We start from the raw sequence: 22778 nt of genomic DNA on the forward strand, positions 1-22778 counted from the left end.
TCATCCTTTCGTTTAACAACATGATTAAAAAAGACTTTCAATTTATTCAATCAACAGAACTGCTATCCATCTACCTATGAGTCTTTGAAAGTACTGAGTAGCCCATTTCAAGGTATTTCTTTTTGTGTTCCTTTTCTCCAAGAGAGTTGTGTCAAACATAGAATGCCTAGCCAGCATTCACAGCATCCATCATTCTTGAAATACCTGTTATTGGTATTAAATTAAGGAGACAATTTGACAATCAAGTGAATTGTAACCACTTAGACTGGGGATTACAGGAAAGTTCCTTTGAAGATATCTAAGTAATCTGCATCCTCTTGTCTTGATCTTTCTTTTTCCTGGTTATAATGTGTACAGGATACCAAGTGATGTAAAAGCCAAAGCAATTATGAAAATAAAGGTCAAAGCCTATAGGAAAACAGAAAGCAAGAACTGAGCCCCCACAGTGTTCCTGAGCTACCTATCTCAGATTTTATATTGCTGAAGATAAATACACCCCTAGCTCACAGTAAAACATTACACAAGTATTTAAACCTTGCTTGTTGCTTCTCTTCCCAGACTCCCACAGTTAAGATTTTATCATATTGGCTTTCCACAATATTTTTGGCATTTGCTTCGAACTCTTGTATTAATTCATCTATATTGTCTGTTACATTTTAAATCCTTGAATCACAAGGAGTATTACTCAAGTGTATTCTTCAGGAATTCTAGAGTGGATCCTCAATATAATAGGAACCAAATTACAGTTTTCTGAATTGAATTGAATTTGTCTCAATTATGTTCATCATTAATGGGAATGTCATCTACAAGGGGCTGGTGGTTATTCAGTCCTTCTTAAACAAAGCCTCTCATTTTCTTTAGTGATATGTTATGGAACAAAAGTAAACAAGTGGAGTTAATTTGCCCCCAAAGAGCACAGAAAAGAGATTTGTTATTCTGCATTAATCTTCTACTTCCGGATATTGACTTTTATTCTGAGGAACACCTTCTGCCCACTCTCAATCCAATTTTCCACTATCAGAAATTTGGCATAAGACCTAGATCTTGTCATTGAGTATATCCCAACCATCTGGCTATAGTGAGTCCCTCTGTTATTGATATAAGAAACAAGGTAGACTGGAGACTTAATTGTAAATTGTCTTGGACAGTCAAGGAGGAGAATGCTAGAATGTATGCCTCCATGGCTGGCAATAAAGACAATTTGCACCTGGAGCTTCCAGGTATCCCAGCATGGAAATCACAAGTCCATGGATTAAAACAAATTGAATTCAGAGGCCAGAACAAGATTATTGGAGTCAGCATTGAGGTTCGAGAGAAGGACCAAGTCGTATGAATACTTAAGTTCTTGTAGATAGAATAAGACATATGAATTAGGCACTAAAATAAATACTAGCTGAATGTGACATTGTAGTGAGTTACGTAGTCAGTCATTTTCCCCATATGGAAAATGATAATAATTTCTATAGTTTGAATGTATCCTCCAAAAATGTATGTGTTGGGAATATCTCCAATGTTACAGGGCTAATTTGGTCACCTGAACCGTTGTCATGGAATGGATGACAGCTACCAGAAGACCTCTTTTGTTATCATCCTTATAAAAGGATTAGAGCTGACCCCTCTCGTCCTCTCGCACCTTCTCTTTTCCTCTACACCATGAAAGGACACATCAAGAACGTTATCATCAGATACTAGTCCCTAGATCTCAGACTTTGACAAATTCAAGACCTATGAGAAAATACATTACTCTTTCATGGAATAACACAAACTGGTTATTTGTATCTTAGTAGCAAAGAGCAGACCATGACAATAATATCATATAATTTCATCTCCCATGTGGGAATTAAATGAGATAAACTATGTAAAAATATGGGAACAGTTTGGACACACAGCCAGTGATCAATAAATATTAGCCAGTATTAGTGTCAATTTTTTAATTCATCAATTTCAAGTTCTTCTGAAGTAACTTTGCTTTCTGCTTAAGTTGCTATATGTTGGAATTCTTTCAACTGCAAATAAGTAGTCTCATTTAATACAATGTATGAAAAGCATAAAGCTCCAGGTGTGTGGGCTTATGACAGGCCAACTCTCTTTCTTGGGGATGAGAAAGCCAAGGTGGATTCATCAACTGAATCAGAACCATCTGGCTCTCCTTAGCTAGTGTCTGTCAAGAAAATTTTCTGAGGTCTCTGGTCACCCAACCCTTGCTTAGAAAAAGAGCTTTCCTTAACATCATCCCATTTGTTCATGGAAATCTCATTTCTTCTTGATAATCCTCGTAGTATGAAGTTACTTAAAAGAAAACATTCAAAAGGACAAAAAGTGAGGAATCAAACATAAGGACAGAAATAAAAATGGAAAAAAATTATATAATCCAAATATATGCTCAGTTGTTTTTATTTATGTCTTAAGCTGGAAACTGTTCCCATGTTAGCTTAGAGTAAATAACATTATTACTAAGCAGCCTACATGCTAAATAGCATACTTCTCTTGGTGTAGATTTCTGGAGGGATATGCAGGGGATTTGCATGCTTAATTCCCATTAGCACCTGTCACTGGGATTTATTATCCCAGAGTTAATTCTGTACTCACTGTAGCCAAGAAAAAGGAAGCCCTTGTATATGGATTTAAATGAAGCTTTTTATTTTTCAAAATGACATGAATTTATCATCTGTTGTTTAAACACCTGCAGTATCCCAACTTTAAAATATCATATTCAGACAAAATTTCAGTGAAAACCAAATTTGTCCAAATTTGATTTTATCCAGTAACTTAGAAAGCAACTCACAATTTGAAACTGTAAATGAGTAAGGTGTTAATCATAGACTTCATTTAAACTGCCTTGGCTCTCATTCACCCATTGAATACTCAACAAGCATTTATTGACCTTCCATTTTAAGCCAGATTGTGTGTTCTGGATTCTAGGTATAGAGTACTGAATGTACTATGTAAAAAAAAAAAAGTCCTCTTCCACAAAGAATATAAACATACACTCACACTTGAAAGTATTTTCACATTTTGCATATATGTGTATTTGTATATTTAAAATAATGCAACATGGAAAATCAGTATAGGTAAAGAGCAGTTTGGAATGATAGATTGGTGTTTAAGGTGTGAGGCATTTCTAGGCAGCGATATTTGAGCTTGTAACTGAGTAGTATAACAATCCTAGGCTCAGAATCCTATGAAACTACATTTTCATTTTCATGAAGAGAAAAATATGGAAGACAATAAAATCTCTGCAGAATGCGTTGATACTCAAGGCAAGTTCATCTGTGTTCGCTGTTGCAAGCAAGCTGACCTCTGCTTCAGTGTTTCCCCTGCCCTTGGGCTCTGCTTCTCCTTTCCCATCTCCATCACTGCTCTGCACAGAGACCATTTCTCAAACCATTCTTCTGCCCTCTTTAGGCTGAATTTCAGAACTGAACTGCTTTTTTCCCTTTCGGCCCCTCAGTCTTTCTTCCAAAGTATTCATTTCATATAGTAACCGTTACTGCATACCTCAAGGCCCAAGCAGTGATAGGTCACTTTTTCAACATGTTTTTTTTTTTAAGAATTCAACAAATGGAGAATTCTTCTCCACTGAGCATTTCTGGTAATGAATTACTACTGATTTAGCAACAAGTGAGTTTCAAGTGCTTTTAGGAACTACAGGTGAAACTACATAGGACAGGGTCTCCACAATGAAATTGACAAGACAGAAGTGAATACCTTTTGAACGATGCTCATAAGAAAGGGACTATGCAGAAGGATTTACTTCTTTAAATTTAAATTGATGTCCTTCTTGCAAAAGGGACAAAACACATACAACACATGTTCCTTTCTGAAAATTCTTAAAAGAAAAAGTGATCTCACCATTCCACCCAGCATGGTTGCTGCTAATCACGTATGGCTATTTTCATAAAAATTAAAGCTTCCAGTTCACTAGATGCATATTGCAGATGCTCAGTAACCACAAGAGTCTAATGATGCCTTATTCTAGAAAGTTTTGTTGAGCAGACCTGATCTAGACAACACCTGCTGTTGGAAATCTTCCAACAATGGGAAGAACAGTGCTTAATAATAATTTTGTGTTAAGTGGTTTATACACACTTAATTCACTCAATCCTTAGAAAACCCTATAAGATATTTATTTCTCCTAGACCCACTATAGGGACTCGGCAGACAGAGCCACCCAGCCTTATTGCTCCTGTCAGTCAGGTAGTCACTGGGACGAAGGACTGAACCAGCAGACCGTTGTCAGCATCTCCCCTCTTGCCAAATGTTTTGGTGCTGGACCTTTGAAGAGGGAAACAGAAGAGATTTTAGGGGAGCAGGTAGAAACGCCATAGAAATAAGAAAAAACCTTCATCAGTGTCTTTGACAGCTATAATCTTTTCAGATCCATCCAATTCATCCAAAACGGTTTTCGTTGTCCAGAGGCCTAGCTGAACCTGGGCAGACACATCACAGAATGTTAGCACTAAAAAGTAGAAAATGGTTTACAGAGGAAACATACAAAGGTTACCTGACTGGCCCATGGTAACAGAGTACTGAGAACATAGTCCATATAGAAAGACCTCCAGTGCTCAGCTTGGGTGGTCCTGCCATCAAGCGCTTGAACATTTCTCTGATATATTATTTATTCTTGGAAAGAAATGTACTGTTCCCAAGAAGGAATTTTGTTCTTCCCCAAATACTGGTTGTATCCCCAAATGCTAGTTGTGCCATGTTATCTGATCCGCCCCCCCCCCCCCAATTCCTGCCTTTTTGTCTGGCCTCTCATTTTCCATTCCTACATTCCTCCTTCATTCTTCCAACAGTTCACCACCTATCAAAACAGTTTGATATAGAAAGGTCAAATATTCAAAGCAGTTTGAGCCCTTACAGCTCGCTGGTGGGAATCTGGACTCAAAACCATAGCTTCCACCATCACTTCCAATGAGTATCTATGAATGTTCATTTTTCTTTCTGGAAGACATTCTCCCTGTACTGCCTCACCACCCTTTACACATTCAATGTGGCCGATCTCCGAGATGCACCAAATGAAAGCACTACTGCAAGAAGGACTGGCTGTCCACGAAGCTTTCAGACTTTTTTCCACAGCAGAGAGATCACTGACGCTTCAAGCACAAAACAGCCTGAGTGGTGCTGGCAACCTCAAGAGTACAGCGGACTGGGACGCTGCCAAAGCTTCCATGCTTCTCCCCCCACCCCCCGACTGTGGTTTCAGCCCGCACCTGGCATCACCACAAGACCAAAAGTGCTAGAACAAGTCCAGTCCAGTTTCCCGGAGTCTGGTTTAGGCTTTGCTGTTGCGTTGTAGCTGGCGGACGGCAGGCAGGCTGAGCTCTGCCACACGCAGCCAAGCGGCCTGGGGCGCACCCGATGCGCTCCGGGAGTCCAAATCTGGCGCACCGCAGGGGGCAGTATCCTCTTCCTCCGTTGCTCTGTCTTGTCCGGGCTTCTGCAGGCGCATCACCCGCTGGTCCCCCACCTTTTGCACCGGTTGTGGGTCTTCATCCGAGTCTCGCTTACATAAGGCGGCTGGGCGTCCTCCTGCTGCCGCCGACCCGACCCCAGCAGTGGAGTTGAGCTTTTGCCCTACAGGGCTCCTTCCTGAGCTCCTCTGTGAAGTTGCAAGCACCCCCAACGAGGAGGTGACCCTCCCTGGCTGCCAGCAGTAGCAACAGCAGCAGCCAGGGCGTCCGTGCCCTTGTGGGAAGGCTGTGATTGGAGCTGGGAGAGGCTCGCAGTGCCCAAGCGCCTTTCCTCTGCTCCCTCCTCCTTCCCCCCACCCCGTGGCTGTACGTGTTCCTCGCCAGCAAGGGGACCCGGCGAGCAGTCCTGCTCGGCGCACGGAGGAGCTGCGGCTGCTCTTGCTGCTGTGCGAAGAGGCGGAGGTGGCCCTCTTGCGCCTCCCCGGACTTCCCAAGTGGGGGCAGAGCAGGCACTGAGTGGAGACATCAGTTAGAAGGCACTGGCAGAGACAGACCGGCAAACTCCTCCTCAGCTTCTGCTCTCCACCCCCTTTCGGTGCCTGCCCTTGGAGAAAGTGGAGTGTGGTGCTGGATTGTGGGGACTTCTTCGGACTGCTTCTCGGCGCAGAGTCAGCGGCTGCCCAGCGGGGCAGCTGAAAGCTGTTTGCACCTCTTTTGGGTAGCTCTCCACCGCACCCTTCTAGTAACCATGAGGAAAGGTCTGCGGGGGACAGCGGCCCGCTGCGGACTGGGACTGGGATACGTGCTGCAAATGCTCGTGTTACCTGCCCTGGCCCTGCTCAGCGCCAGCGGCACGGGCTCCGCCGCTCAAGGTAAGGGGGTCCGCCTGGCTCCCGCAGCCTCTTTTAACTGCTCTTCTTCCTTGCCATCTTTCTCTCCTCCTGCTTCCAAGTTCTGCCGTCTTCAGTCAGCCTCTTTGCCCTCAACTGGATACCACTTCAACTCCCACTTTCCTAACTACTCGGGTCGGGAAGCGTAGATGATGATAGGATCTTGAATCCATCTTCCAAAACGGGCATGGATGGAGCGAAGTCGCACGGGGTGTGGACACGCATCCGTGTGGGTGCATGGGGGCGCCCGAGGGGTGTCTTGCACGTCCAGCCCGCTCGCACATGTTGTCGCCTGTGGTGCACACAGGCTCCCCAGCGGCTCTCTGTATGGACCGCTGTGTGGTACTCCAGAAATGCGCCCTTGTGCTGTGCCTTGGGTAGGCGTGTGAGGTTCTCAGGGCTTCTCTGAGCACATTGGAGCTGGATGGGGACTGGGCTACATAAATGCGTCCATTGACGCTGAAGACAAACAGCGCGGGTGGGTGTCCCTGGGCAGCGGCTCGCGAAGCTATAGAGATACGCAGCCTACTCAGGGCCGCTGTAGCAGTACAGCAGTTCCCAGGCGTACAAGCCTTGCTGTGCCTTCTCTGGCTTCCCAACAGATGCCCCAGAAACTTGAAATCTGAGGGCTCTCAGGAATCTCAGGCTGGTTACCCCGACCAAATCCAAAACTCCCCAAGGTTGCTGGCCAGTTTCTGAGTCTGACAGTTTAATTTAACTCTTGTAAGCTTTGTAGTAAGTGAGTTCAGGACCTGGGACAAACCCAGGGTGAGGAGGGCAGCAGCCAAGTGAGAGTTAGTGGTGGGCCCGGGAGCACAAGAGACCAAGTCTGATTGCCCAGCTCGGGTCTTTACTGCCCAGGGAGTTTAAAGTGCAAGGGTGTTGGGGATGTGGGGGCTGGGGCTGGAAGAAGTCAACGCTGTCCCCTTCCAGGTGACCTCTGTCTGGTCACCTGGGTCCTATACCACCACCACCTCCTGACAAATCCCAGAGACCTCTTGAATGGTTCATTTTGGGGGCGGTAGCTCACCCAGGGAGAGCGGTTCAGCTTCTGTTGGAAGCCTGGAGTGGTTGAAGGCAGCATTTGCAGTATTTGCAGGCAACTCGGAAAACCTCCAACCCCACCTATATATGATTGTTGTTCCCAGCTTTGGAGTACCCGGAAGGCATGTCGGTAGCCCCCAACTGCCTGGGGATGCACACGCAGTGTGGCGCTGTATACTGTGATCTCTCCACCCCGCTCTGCTCAGAGAGGTGCGCTCCGGGCGGGCGCAAAGCGGGGTAGAGGGCAGCTAGGAGCCCAAGGTGGTGCAAGAGTGGAGGATGGGGAAGTGGAGTAGTAAGTCATTAGCAAGGCTTTATGAATTAGGTGAATTAGCGAGAGCTACTTCAGGAGTAAATTTTCCTGCTGCCCTGCTAAGTGGCCAGGCTCATAAATCCTTGCTTCTCTCCTAGCCAGATGACTTCCATCCTGGCTCCTGGCAGGTCGGCTCTGCTTTTCTTAGGCTCACCTCCAGAGCTCTTCTGGCTGTCCATTTCACAAAAGCTCCGCTGAGAATCGGAGCTTGTGGTAGATTTCTGGTGATTGGTGAGAACTTCTCAGGATGGTTCCCGAGAGATTGCTTAGAAAGGAGGGGGTGCTGGGCAACTGAAGTGAGCAACCTGATGAATAGTCGTGGAATCAGCCGCGTGACTCCCTGTGCATTCTGCCTGCTGTTATTGGGTGCACAAAGGACTGAGCCATGGGGTGTTGCGAAACAGGACGTGGTTAAAGAACCATTTGGGGAAAAGGACAAGTTAAAGTCCCTAATGACCCCAGCCAGGAGACAGGATCCCTGCTGGGAGCTTACAACAGCTAAATTAAAAAGACAGGGTAGGAAAAAGATCAATAAAGATAATCAAACAGGGGAGGATGTAAGTGGATTAATACCGAAAGGAGAGGGGAGAAGAGATAAAAGGGAAGAGGCTCAGGATGAACAGTTTTCCTCCTGCACTTTTTCTGTACAAGAAACTCACAAGTCAAAGACTGAGGGCCGATTCTGATCTTCCGTGGAAAAGTGGAATGTATTCTGTGGAGTGTGTGCATTTCAGTGCAGGTCTTCTCCATTTCCTTCGGTTCCTGGTGAATAGCATTTTTGTTCCAATCTTGTGATCTGTGAGATGCAGCCTCTGCCACTTTTATCTTGGTTTTCCCCAGTGCCCCAGCACACTGGCTCTTCCTGTGTTGTCTGTTAGATAGCAGAGGAAGGGTAAAGATGTGAAATCAGCTCTCAGGCTATCACTGTCAGTGTTATCCATTACCCCAGCCTGTTTGCTATTGAACTGCAATTAACACTTGCTCTCAGAAACACATATTTTATAATGGTTTGAGTGTTTGACCTCCACTTCCTTCTTGTTTTGCTTGCTTCTCTCTGCAGACTACCACCATAACTCACAACCCCACAGCCTGGTTTGCTTCTGCTGGTGTCTTAAGGATCAAAATGAACTATTTTTAATCAATGGAAGTATATAAGCAATTGAGATGATGGAGTTAATTTAAGCACTGTGCACTGTGGCTGAGGTTTTTTTTTTTTTTTTTTTTTTTTTTTTATTGTGTTTGAGTAATACTGGGAACATAGGAAGTTTAAGCTTCTATCCCTTTAGCGGTAGCCAAGAAACAGGACAGGTTTAAGGAAGAAAAGAAGAAGAAAAAGGAGAAAATCAGTGTGTTACTGGTGAATGTATTCAGTTTGGTATCTGTGGTTTAAGGAGAGACAGCAGTCATTTCAAGCAGGTCCTTGGGACTTTCTCCAGGCTGTACGCAACAACTTTCTCCTTTCTGGCCATGCCCTAATTGTTTCATTCAGGATTTCTGGGAACTCTTAGCTCCAGGGAATTTGTCGGACTTGTGACTTCCAAGAAGGGTAGATTTTATTAGTAAGAGGCTGTCTGTGAGTTGTGTGTATGTGTTTGATCAGAGTACTCAGAATGAATGTGCTCCTGTTGTACACATGCATTGTATTTGGGCTACATAGCAATGATGTGCTGCTTTTCTAGCACCAACTAGTGTTACGTGTGTTAACACCACCAAACTAAGAACATAAAATTACTGAAAACCCAAAACATATTGGGATAGTTTCCTATTATTGTACAAAAATCTAACAGTGCTTAAAAAAACAAATAGCACAGTTCTTTCTACAAGCGAGTAAAAATTACTTTTACATATTTATGCATAGTGCTGTGGTACAAATAGATATTTGGCTCTGAAAACAACAACTGAATTGCTTTATGATTCTGTCATGCAGTTTTCCATTTTAGGAGCAGAGAAAAGCTTGAATCCACATTGCAAATTTGCATGAGGTAACAGTAGACTCATTAACCATGGCTTTGCAAAGTGATGCCACGTATTCTAGCACAGAGAATGTTTAAAAGCTTTCCTGAATAAACTGTCCAGGTCCTTGCAAAGAATAAGCAACATTTAAGGTTACAACTGAGAGTTATAGACTCCCTGCCCCCTCTTGAATTGTGAACACTAGGGATTCAGCATTAAAATAAGGCAGAGGTTCCTTAAGCATCTCCCATTGTAGTTTGAGAACTCACTGTTTTAATCAGAATAGATATGGATCTATTTTAAGTAAACACCTTAAGGACACCTACAAGGCATGAGCTCTCAGAAGCAAATCCCACAAGCTTTTGTAGAATTGTTGGTGAGACTTAAATATAACTGTTCTCTAATGTATGCTGGGTACTGCAATTAGAGCAAACAGCCAGAGTGTGCTCTGTTCAGCCTTATCTGCATTTAGCACTGTTGTGATTTAGGTCAAGGCTTTGCTGGGGCACCAGAGGGAGTCACTCTGAGAAGAAACATTAAAGTTACAGGCTGCAATCATTTCAGAAAGATAATGGAGGAGGTGAGGGCTGAGACAAAGCTTGTGCCTGGCCAGTTTCAGCTTCTGTCTTCTTATTCTGGTTTGTAGATTTATGGAAGTAAAAAAACTTGTTGATATTTCCCCTCCAAATTATGAATGAATTAGCTCATTTGGATGGAGTGTTTGAGGTCCAGTTCTTAAGAGTTATCCTGCACTTATGTTGCCCCAGACTATGTTGAAGAATACAGTTTCACTCAAAGAAGGTGCACATACAACCACATAGTTATAATGTACTTCTTAAAATATTGCGGCAGGTCTATGTGTGTGATGTTTTCTACATCCAAACATAATACATATGAATCATCTTAGGGCTTTAGCAAGAAGGGGAAGAGTTCCAAGACTTTAGCACATTGAAACTTAACCCATTATGCTCAGCAAAATAGGGTAATCCCAAAAGAACAACTATCATATGTTCTCTCTGATATAAGGAAAACTTTATACAAAATACAAAGCAAATGGGTTTGTAGGTAAACATGTATATATATATATATATATATATATATATATATATATATATTCCCAGGGATGAACTGTAGAATGGAGACTAGCACACCGGGAAATAAAGACACACTGCATCTCTATGAAGATGATAATGCATCCCTACTCCCAAAGAAAAGGAGATTCCCAATGAAACTGTTCAATATATCTTCACAGTAGAATACTAGACGTTCTACCATTGTCTGTACCTACAATGCCATGTTGCACTTAAATAGCAGAATGTTGGATTTGTAACTGTTGCTGAAGGACTATACTACTGAAATAGTATGGGAAAAATTAGTGGGGGGCGGGAGATTGGGAGGATGGAAGGGGGAATCCCTGTGCCTAAGGAACCATATCATGAAAAGTAAATAAATAAATAAACACGTAAATAAATAAAGGCAATGATACGGCTTGATATAAGATACATTTGAAGCTAAGTATATGTTTTAATGATATGTTACTAGAATTAAAATTTTCTGCCTGGTTTTGGGGAGGTGAAAGCTTTTACTGGTAGATGTCCATTCTGTCAGTTAGAATAGTGATTAACAAGGCCCCATAATCCTTCATCCAGCATGTCTGATCTGTGTGATCAGGGGAAAGTGAGTTGACCTCTCTGTGCCTCGGTTTCCTCCCATGCAGGATAAAAATAATATATACCATAGATCATATTGGGATTAAATTAATTGATACTCATAGCATTTTAAAACAACATCTGCCTCCTAGAAATTAAGCATTGTTACATGGCTTCCTACTTTGTAACTAGATGCTCATAAAAGGTCAATTAGTTAGAGCTCAGGGCTGGAACAGCAGCAGACACTACTTCCGCCAAGACCAACTGCGGCACTATCTGAGGAAATCCCCCACAGACCCTGAACCCTCCAGGCCTGGCAGGTTGCCTGAGCAGTCTGTGGGACTCTTACTTCCTGCCAGAGCCTTTTTCTTCATTTTGGACTTGATGGGAAAATGAGCCTAATCCAAGTTCCGGAAAGTAAATTGCTGTTAGATAAGTCCTAACAACAGGCTTTATCTTTGAATTTTTACTTTAAAAAAACAAACAAAAAGTGTGTCTATGAATTGGAGGATCAGAGGTATAGGCAGAGAGCTTCCATCCACTGGTTCACTCTCCAGTTGGCTACAGGCTGAGAAGAGGAAATTCTTTCAGATCTCCTACATAAATGGCAGGTGCCCAAGCATTCTGGGACCCAAGTACTCAGGCCCATTCCTCTGCTTTTCCCAGGCCAAAATGGGGGAGCTAAATCAGAAGTGCAAGAGCCAGGAGATGAAGAGGCACCCACATAGGATGCTGGCACCGCGGGCAACATTTTTTCAGCTGCACAACACCTGCCCTTTCTATCTTTACAAGAAATATTGAAAGGAAGTTTTTTTTTTTATAAATTATAAACATTCCCATGGAATAAAACCAGTCACTTTTCAGGGTTTTTGATAAAGTTTGGGAGAAAGAATCAGCTTTTTATGTGAATATTAAAAGTTATTGTGTAGAAAAAATACAAATGAGAATGCAGCCTAAATAGCATAGATAAGTGCCTATTGAAACACAATAGGAAACATGGAAAAACAGATTGATACAAAAGCAAAGCAAGATCACCAGGACTTCATTTATGTTTATTAAGATTTGTTTATTTATTTGAAATGCGATTTGGGAGTATGTGTGTCAGGGGAGGAGAAAGAATAAAAGGAAAAAAGACAAGTAAGAAAAGAACAAAAAGAGAAGGCGGGGGAGGGGAAAGGGGAGTGAAGAGGAGAGGACAACAGGAAGAGAGGAGAGGGAAAGGCAAAGGACATCTATCTTTCATCCACTGCTGTTTTTCCCAAAATGCTCTGGGTCCATGCCAAGGCCATCAGCCTCTACCATCTAGGTACCATCATGAGTGGCAAAGACCCAGGGATCTGGACCTTCATTGTTTTTCCCTACGTTGGTGTAGAGCTAGGCACAGTTGGAGCAGCTGGAATTTGAACTAACCCACTGTCACAGGCAGCAGCTTGACCAGTTGTACCAGTGCTGGTCCCAGACGACAGCTTGCTGAAATAGTGCATACAGCATCTATTTTGAAATACTCACATGCAATTACTTTGAATTGACAAATGCATTATTGCTCCTCCTTTGTACAAATCTTGTTCTGTACCAACATTTTAAAATAAAACCAGTGATTTGATGAGCCTTTTACCTGAGTTAGGACAGATCTTTTGCCCACAAGCGTTATCATTTTGCTTTTAATTATTGATGTCTTATTTCTTATTGAGCCCCATATTTCTACCTTTTCCCTTAACCTAACTTCTTTAATCTGTGTATGATTTTTTTCTTTGATTCAACTCCTTATTTTGGCTCACTATTGTTTCTGTATTTTGTGGAGTAGGGTTATCTGGAACTGAAACTTGGGAAACTAGCCAAGTATTGCTAACTTCAGTATGTTTTGCTGATGTTGTATGTGGTACATCTTTGAAATATAGTGCATGGGCCTTGAGTGATATTCAAACGCAAGTGTTTTCAGTTTGTGCTTATCAAAAATAAATTGAAGAATTGGAGAATTTTTAGTTTCTCTTATTGGGAACATACTCAGATTTGCAGAGATTTTATTCAAGTATTTTATACCAATCTCTGAGTTAACAAGGTCAGAAACAGTAAGCTTTTCATCTTCTCTATTTGGTTGGAACTGCCAGAATAACTTTCAGCCTCTTCATGAAAATGCACACACACACACACTATTTAAAATGTTTACAAATGAAATGGCGGAAAACATTGAGGTGTAACTTTAAAAAGCAAAAATGAGGCTTTGAGTTGCACTTGTAATATGTTTTCTCATTTTTAGCATTTCTATCCAGCCTCCAAAAGTTGTCCTAGGTATATATAATGACATTTTGAAGGACACACACACACACAAAAAACTGCAGATTTTATAGCTACTTAAACATATCTCACCTTCTGTTTGTGATTTGTAGTGGTAAAGTTCCTGCGACATTGGTTAAACTGAAGTTCTAATTTTAAAAGTGACTCTGGCTTTGAAAGTGACAAATATGCACGTATTTGCCCTCATGTCACTCTACCTTCTATTAGAAATGAGCCGTGATTCGAAAGTACTTTTTGTGGCAAAAGGGGAATAAAAGGGGAATAGGCCCTCTGAAAACGCTATCGTTTGGGGAAATACCCTCATTTAGTTAAATAACTGGACCACATCTGGTCAGCTTAGCAGTGATAATGGGAAGCCAGTGGAGCCAGGTGACTGCTCATGAGCTGACACGTCTGTTTGAGTTCTTTCAAATACTAGATCTCAAAACAACCAAACTCACGGTTATACTGATTAATCAAATTTAACTCAAGGATTGCAAGTCTTACCCCTTTTTCAATGTTGTGAGGATGCAGGATTTAACCTTCATTAATCATTTTGTCATGTGGCTCCTGTAGTTAGTTTCATTTCTCAGCAATTACAGAATTATCAAAATGCCTCCAGTAGATGAGCATAACCAAGGATGCTAAATAGCAGAAACAGCATGTTTAACAAGTTTATTGATGGATGCTAACAATTCTTGTTTTCAGTCAATATCTTCATTGATTATTTAATCATGGACTTCCTGAACTTAACTATAACTTATTACATTCTCTCTGACTTTTTTCTGCTTAGAAGAAATCCTCATATATTAGTATTCCTTTCCAAGGAAGAAAGATTAGCACTTTAATCTAGGATATATCCATAATCCAAGCATAACAGCAATGATACCCAAAAATAGAAATGCAGACTTTTCAATAGTGAAGATCCTGTGTGTGTATAATATACATGGGAATGAATAGTGTAAGAATACAAATATGCTATTTGTATAAAAAAGTAATCATTTAAAATTAATTCATAGCAAATCTTTAAACAATAGAAATTCAAAACAATGTTACAGGGTATGGAGAATAATATATTTTTCAGAATTTTAAGGCCTCCAAATTCCTTTCAGAACTAGATCAAAGAGTAGTTTTTAACAAATGATACTTTTACAGAAATTAAAAATGGTAATCAATGGCAACAGGCTATTTTTTTATACATGATTTTTTTCAAAGTTGTGTTATCTCTAATCAAAGCCACACAGGAAAATCAAACTACTACCACAACAAAAACTTTATGATTGGAAGGGCAATGTAAAAAATGGTGTGGGATATAGGCATGTTTCCCTCTTTGGTTAAAGGAAAATGATACTTTGCATCTTCATTGATAACAAAATTTGCCAAATATGCATATTGTAGCCACCCAGTGGAAGTGTCTAAGCTTAGCATGAAGCAACCGCCAAATAATTCTAAATAAAACAACAAGTATGCTGCCTGTCATTTTTTTCAGCAACTTCCAGTCTTCTTTCTATATCTCAACAAAATGATGAAAGGGTGTAAGTTTAGAAATATGCTAAAGATCAAATGCAAGGATAACATTGAGACTAAGCCCTTTCCCTCCCAGTATACCACAGCCATCACCCACAGAGCATGCAGTATTGGTGGAAAACAGAAGCCCATTTAAGCGACTGCTTTCAGAAGATGAAGAAAAACAGACATGTTCAGATGATTTATTATTTGTGCTATTGAGAATAGACAGACTTGTATTTCATCATAATATTATTCATCAGGCCCTCTGACATGAAACCTCAACCTAAATAAAGTCTTCATATGTCATTATTTCAATTAATATAGGCCAAAAATTGGAAGTCACTGAAAGGTGTATGCTTTAAGACATTAAGCACAGATTTGCCTGGACCTATTTGAGTACAATGTGCTTCTTTGAGTAATCCAAAATTATACAGGAACTGTATTGGTATACTTGCCTGGGCTTTGTGAAATGCTTTGCTGCTTTCTGAGTTACTCTGTTAAACATTCTGTTTTAAAGCAACATCAGTCTTGTATCTCAAATCTCAGCTTCACATTGCAACCTGAACAGTATACCTTCAGAATAATGTTGGAGTTCATAGGGACAATTGTCCCCGAAAAAAAAAAAAGAATTTGCACCGGTTAATCTTTAATAATAATGAAGCACACTTTAAAAAAATATTACCAATCTTTCTATTTTGAAATATAGATTGAAAATATGTGTGTAGTATCATGTTTGTGCATACGTGTCTATACGTATTGAATTAGAAGTACATAAAATATTTTGCTTACTATATCATGATGACAAAAAGAGCGATTTTAGGAAAAGATACAATAAGACATATAGTTTCCAAAGAACCAAAGAAAGATAGTCATCTTATTGGATTTTTTAGGAATATTGATCACGTGAAAGATACCTGTGTCAGTTTTTATTGAATTAAATAGCTTGGAAATGATTTCCTAGGAGAGTATTTTAACACAATCTCTTAATGAAGTGAAGAATTACATGGAATAGACAAATATAGTTCAATAATTCCCTGTGTGCATTCACAAGCATATACTTGAGCTCATTTTTTGTGTGTTTCTGTGTGTGCTTGTGGGAGTATCTTTTGGTGTTTTAGTGGTAAGAGTTCATTTTCCATGAGAGCGAGCAATATCTGGAAAAAACAAAGGGAACATACAAGATAAATAAAAGCAAAACAACTTTTGAACTTATAGATTAATTCATAAAAGTAGTCATGTGATCGGAAATTGGATTTAATCGCACATTTTGAAATGAAATTATCTCGCTACTGCAAGTTGCCTTGTTCTTGCAAGCTGCTCAGTCATTTCCCCCAGCATGCAGAGATGCTTCATTAGTGCAGTGACTTATCTGATGGAAACAAGTTCTGTGCTAACATCCAAGTGATCTCCAGTTTCAGTGGCTTGCTTCAAACATGTGTTGGGGAATTTCTGTTGTTTTGCTTTACAGTGGTTCATGGTTTGTGGACCAAAAAGAAGAATGTTGCCTTTCATGTGTACAGGGGCAAGATCTTTTATCCATATTCGCGATTCCATGTCTGATCTGTCTCCAGGAGAAACCACATGTTCCTGATAAACAGCCTACTTGAATGTCCTCGGTCGTAGACTGACGGAAGGAGAGGAAAATTATGTTGTTCTTCCCTAATTGGAATTCAGTGATGGCTTGAGCCAACATCTTCACCAAATGCAGTTCTGTTTGATTTTTTTGAAATCCCTCAGCTGCCATACTGGTAGCTCAGCTTCCAGGTGTAGTCACTGTATACATTGAAAATTTTATTACATTAAAAAAATATGAAGTATATACAACTATACAGGAGGAAAAGGTAATACTTGATGAAAGAAGCTAGAAAATGTTGTTCAGAGTACAGTGATAATGTGCTTCCTTGTATATAACAATATTGTAATAAATGCAAGTTAATATATAAATATTTACATGATGTCTCATGACATAGTTATCAGGACTACTGCTGTTTATTTCCACACCACTTGGTATTTTTGAACTTAGGACTGTTAAAGGATGCAAGTTACGTTTGGGGACTCAGGAAAATGCTTTGAGTATTCCCTGATACACATGTATCATTCATTGATGACATGGGATTTTTACGGAAAAAATATAGTGCAACATTGAGAATAGCAAAATGTCTGATAGTGCCTCACAAAGTTGGAGATTACAGGTCTAAATGTTAAGGAGGAAGTCTCCCGCTTAATGCTGAATCACAAGGTTAAAAAGAGGGTCTTAAAGATAATGGTGAACTCCCAAGTCCTTGAGTTTGTTTTGCATTCAGTGACAGTCACTAAATTAGGGGAAGGAATGTTCAAACAACACACTTGAGGAAAAGTGATTTTTATAGAAAGGAGCCATTTCTGCTAATAGCCAGTAACTGCACATAACCCCACTGACATTAAAAGTCCATTAGCTAAGCCCAGTTTAAATAGCAGCTGATGCAGTGTCAGCTAAATGTACATTGGAATTTTTTTCATATAACGTAGTAATAGCGGTTCTGTAATTTTTTCTTCTAAAACTATGAACATTAAGTAAAACAAATGCTATCTGATAGTGGTCACAAGGCCACTAATAAACAAGCAGAGATTTGTGATTAAACAGAAGTAACAACGGTCTTTGCAACAAGAAGATAATAAATATGGGATGGTTTCAAAGGGTGAGCTTTTGAGAAAAATTGTACGGAGCAGCTTAAGCTGACATGCGGAAAGAGTTGTTTCCATAGAAGCACGTATTAACCTGAGCTACTCCAAGATACTCATTTAAAGTGGGATGACTGTTTTTGCTCATCTAGCTGCAAGGTTTAGATTTTCACTGTGTTATTAAACAGGAATCCTCCTCCTTAGACTATTGTGTGTGTCTGTGGGGGAGAGAGTAAAGGATTTAAATCTGGAACAGTGAAAATACACATATAACTTAATAACAGTAATGTTTAAAGGTGGTTACTATGATAATATTTTCAAAAGCAATGTGATTCATTAGCACTGTCTGAAATGAAAATGAAGGTTAAACGGTACATATTACCTTCACAAAGCTGTTCCTTAAGTATATATTTTTCTATCTTTTAAGTAGCTCTTCCATCATCCATTTTCATCCTCTGAGTTTCGAATCTTACTGCAATTGTCTTAAAATCCAAAGACCTTTAATAAGTCATTTTGAGGATTCTCCAAGCCAGTGTTCTGTAACTAAGAGACCATTGTAGAAGCAAAACAGGGTTGCTCAGTAATCTAATGTGTGAGTGGCGAACAGGGCAGTAATTAATCAGTGACTGTTGTGCTCACACCACTATAACGTATTACGAGAAACTCTGTGCCCATTCCCTCCCCCTGTTCTTAGACCATTAGTGAAATCCTGTATGAGTAACAGCAATGGAGGCCTGCTTAAGCAAATGACCCCAATAGATGGTAAATTAGCTTTGTGAGCATTTTTTCAATGGTCACTCGAAATCTCAACACTTTTTAGTGTTCGGAATTATTCAACTCTTTAACTAGAGCTATCACAACTTCTATTCATCATGTAGGAGAGTGTTTGAAAATTGTCATGGAAAGTGAAATTTAAAGGTAAATTTATTTGAACATAAAATGTCAGTGAAACCCAAGCATAGATTCTCTTTCACAATACATTTTTTTCTTGAAATGCTTGATGACTCCTGATAAACAGGAATTTCAAAAAATTTTTGAATCAAAATAAACTTCACTTTTAATTCTATTTTCTCTGAACTTTTCTAACTACCCATGTATTTTGAAGTTAAGTTTATATTTCAATATCTGATAAAAAATTCCACAATGACATGAATTTCTTGAAAATAAAAAAGAACATGAAGAAAACAAAAAGAAAATGCTTATTCTATAACCATAATAGAGCAGAAATCTCCTTTTCATTTTATTAGATTTTCATACAAACATTTCTTAATAAAAGCACGAGATACTCCTTGGTGTTATTGCTTTTAATTGATTTCAGACTGTTATAAATGCTTGTTTTAAATCAATTGGGAGCTTACACGGACAGTTTATGCACTTAGATTACTAACCAAATTCCCATTCACTAACATATTGCATGGGGAACTTGATGAATAGTTTCATCTTTGGAACATAATTCAAACATTAATAACAGATGGAAATATGCCTTAGTTCAACCAATAAGCTTTGATTTTTAATTCTTAACACTCTTTATTTTTTTGTAAACAGAAACATCTGCTACAAGTGACTATTTTCCGTATGTTTCTTCTTTAGTATTGCCTAAAAGTCAATTTTGTTGCAAGATGGAAAAAAAATGCTTTATTGTGTTTGGCCACACAGTAAATTTGTACACATCCATGACCCAGTAATAAAAAGTTGAATTATGTTGAAAACAATACGATGCTAGATTGATTGACATGAGACCATTGTTACATTAAAATTTAAAATAGCAAAAACTCAAAAATATTCATTAGTGTAAATACAGTGTTACTTCCTGAATGGAACTAGAAGTGTGTTTTCTTATTTAATTGCCTTTTTAAAAAAATAAAAAGATTCATATAAATGTTGAAAGGAATAGCAACAGAGAGGGAGAGAGAGGAGAGAGATAGATCCTCCAACTGCTGGTTCCCTCCCCAGGGGTTACATGATCTGAACTGTTTCTGAACAAAGCCAGGAGCCCATAAATCCCACCCAGACCTCCCACATGAGTGTTGGGGGCCTTCATACTTGAGACTTCTTTTGGCCCAAAAAACGTTAGTTGGAAGTCAGACATGAAATATAGTAGCCAGATGATGGCATAAACTTGTGCCTTAATATTTCCTGACATAAATTATATTTTTATAGCATTTGATCACAATGTTTGACATGATTTGAGCTTCACATGAACTTGTTTATGTATTTACACATGGATAACTTTTTTTTTTAAAATAGCTGTTAATAATGTCCATTTGCTTTGGGTATCCTGTCTGTTTTGATGAGTGGACAAGTTCAAATCTCTCTCATTTTTGTCAGTTTAACATTTATTTTTTGGATAAAATAATTAAAAAACATTAAGTGTGTATGTGTGTGTGTGTTTGAATTTGATAATGGGAAATTTCCAATGTGGGAAATTTGGGATTTATGAAATTTAACAAAATTACTTGATGCGCATTGTGTATGCAATGTGTATAGAAACATACATGTGCAACTGGGAAGATAATGCCAGCCATTATATTAGTCTGAGTAAAAGTAAATAAACTGTTTACAAATTCCACACAATCTGAAATCTAGTCTCACTACAGTTTTGCAACTGGAAGATCAGAAGACATATGTCATTACAGTAGCATAAAAATTAGAGTGCTATTCAAAATTAAGAACTGAGAACAGTTCATGACATTCAGTCAAAACTTACTGGGCACAATTGTTCTTGCTCTTTTATGTTCCTCATATTAGTATTCATAATTATTTTTCGTTCAGCAATGCCATGGAATAGACAGATCAGAGCAATGAGTGATTGCTTTCCTTTGAGGTCAGGGCAGGAAGGTAAGTACCGCTTGGAAGAAGGTAACACAGACCCCCAAAAATTGTATGGAGTTGAAATTCTTAAAACATGTTGAATTTGAAATCCCATGTTTATGTCCAGTTATGATATTTTAATTTGGAAGTCATTTCTATTGTGAAAATTAACACATTCACTTTAGTTGAAGAACAGACAAGTTTGGGCCATTTCTTTCTCTTTTGTTTCCTGAGCTAGTTTCTAAATCTGAAATACATTCCAGTGAATGTAGTAGATGATAAACTTCCATGAATGAAACATTAGCTTATGCTGTCCTCTGCTATACATTTGCTATATTTGTAAAGACATCTATAAGTTAAATAGCAAGATAAAACAATTAGAAATTTCTCTGATTTGTAGTAACATATAATCTCTGTCTAGAGAAAAAGAAACAATTAATGTTCTTCGCTTACAAGTAATTTTAACACAACAAGGCATTTGCTGATCCTAGGATAAAGGCAAGATTTAATTAAGCTGAAACTCACTAGCAAGGTCAAAATTCTGCATGTGTAAGGAAGTATACTACAATTTAAGCAAAACAGAAACTAAATGCTCATTGATAATAAAAAGATATATATTGTAAATACATATGCTAGGACGGATGTATGTGTCATTCAGTAAGATAGTTTTGAGTGGATTAGTTAAGGGATAGCCTGCAGCATAACTCTATTTTATCATAAGCAAGGATGTGTTATTTCTAATGTATAAGAAGGCAAATGGAACATATAAACATAGTTCCAGTTGGAGAAAGTTTTCCAGAGTGTTTTTATAAACAAAGTGTACAGTTGTTTAAACAATAATTTTATTCTGAAAAATATGGGCAAAAAAACCCTTTTCATCTACAAAGAATGTTCAGTATTGTAGTTTTTGATTCACTGTGACATGAATAATGCCTCTTGTTCTTTTGTCTTTTATTCTTTAAAATGCTTCATTGTAAAATTAAAACAAAACAAAGCTTAAAAATCCTTTTCCTCAAAACATGTCAGCTTGACAGAGAATAAAACCCAAAATATTTATAACCCAAATTAAGGCAATTGTAGACATTTAGCAAATATAATGTAATAAATGCTTTGACTACGTAAATAAACAGTTCTTTCACCACATCAAATTGATGTGCACACAGAAGACACTTTAAATAGTGCCATTGAATTCTAATTTCTTTTTTATTTTCTTTGTCCAAAAAGCAAAGTTTAACACTCTTATTTTTTTTAGCCCTAACACTCTCCTTCACTCCAACAAGTGTTGTTCTGTAGGGAACATTCTTTCTTTTAGAGGAAAATTAACAAGCACTCTAACATCAGCAGTTCGGTTTAGTCCCTCTATAATTATAAGAACCTATTATCTTTACAGGATCTTCTTACATTTAAAGAACCCAACCTAGGTTAAAGAAATAAGCTAGAGTACCTTAATGATTGGTTCAACTGCTTAATTTGAGATTTTATATTGCATGTACTATCTCATTTTGTAGTAATTTTCTTTGAGGACTTCCAGAAGGGGGTTGCGGGTAAATGCTGTCAGTGCTGCTAAATATAAAATTTGATGTATGAGCCCATCTTTTTGGTTATGACTATGTCATTTTTCTAGGATAAATCCGAGGGCAGGTTATGATTTTTAAGCTATCAGTTAAGTGTGTAACTCCAACTTCAGCTTCCTGCTAACATAAACCATGGCAGGTAGGAATGTCGACTCAAGTATTTGTGTTGTTACATGGGATACCTGAATCGCGTTGCACCTCCTCACTTCCACGCCAAGTCCATTACTGGCATTCGTGGAGTGATTCAGCAAACAGGGATTCTGTTGGTCTTGCTTCCTTTGTCACTCAAATAAGTTTTATAAAAATGAATTAACAGTTTTAAATCATCTGTGTTAATTTTCTGAACATTAAGCTGTCTTAAGTGATTGTGTATCAAAGTTTGTACCTTTTAGCTGACAAGAATAATATTTTATGAGAGGATATATACTCATTTAGTGTTACTTTGTCAAATAGTAGAGGAGGTTAAATAGCTACATTACAAACACAGATAAAAAATTGCTTCCTGGAGTTTCCTAAATATGTTACAAAAATTTAAAAATTCATTCAGTAGTATTTTATTAGAAAAGATGTTGCATATTAATATATATTCCAAATATATATACATGTATGTATGCATGTGTATATATACATATATGTATATTTCGCCCATATAATTCACTTAAGAGAGTTCTTCTTGTCACTAT

General features: G+C 38.9%; 1 protein-coding gene across 1 annotated transcript in view; it reads left to right on the plus strand.

Annotated features, from left to right (window-relative positions):
* The first annotated feature begins 5258 nt into the window (after positions 1–5258).
* The window catches only part of UNC5C (unc-5 netrin receptor C), a 347572-nt gene continuing 330052 nt past the window's right edge, over positions 5259–22778 (plus strand). The window contains exon 1 of the mRNA XM_004590551.4: positions 5259–6289. Within this exon, the coding sequence (XP_004590608.2) occupies positions 6166–6289 (124 nt within the window). The 5' untranslated portion in view covers positions 5259–6165. The remainder of the gene's footprint in view (positions 6290–22778) is intronic.

The sequence above is a fragment of the Ochotona princeps genome, chromosome 7 (assembly GCF_030435755.1).
Source record: "Ochotona princeps isolate mOchPri1 chromosome 7, mOchPri1.hap1, whole genome shotgun sequence".
In the NCBI taxonomy this organism is placed as follows: domain Eukaryota; kingdom Metazoa; phylum Chordata; class Mammalia; order Lagomorpha; family Ochotonidae; genus Ochotona; species Ochotona princeps.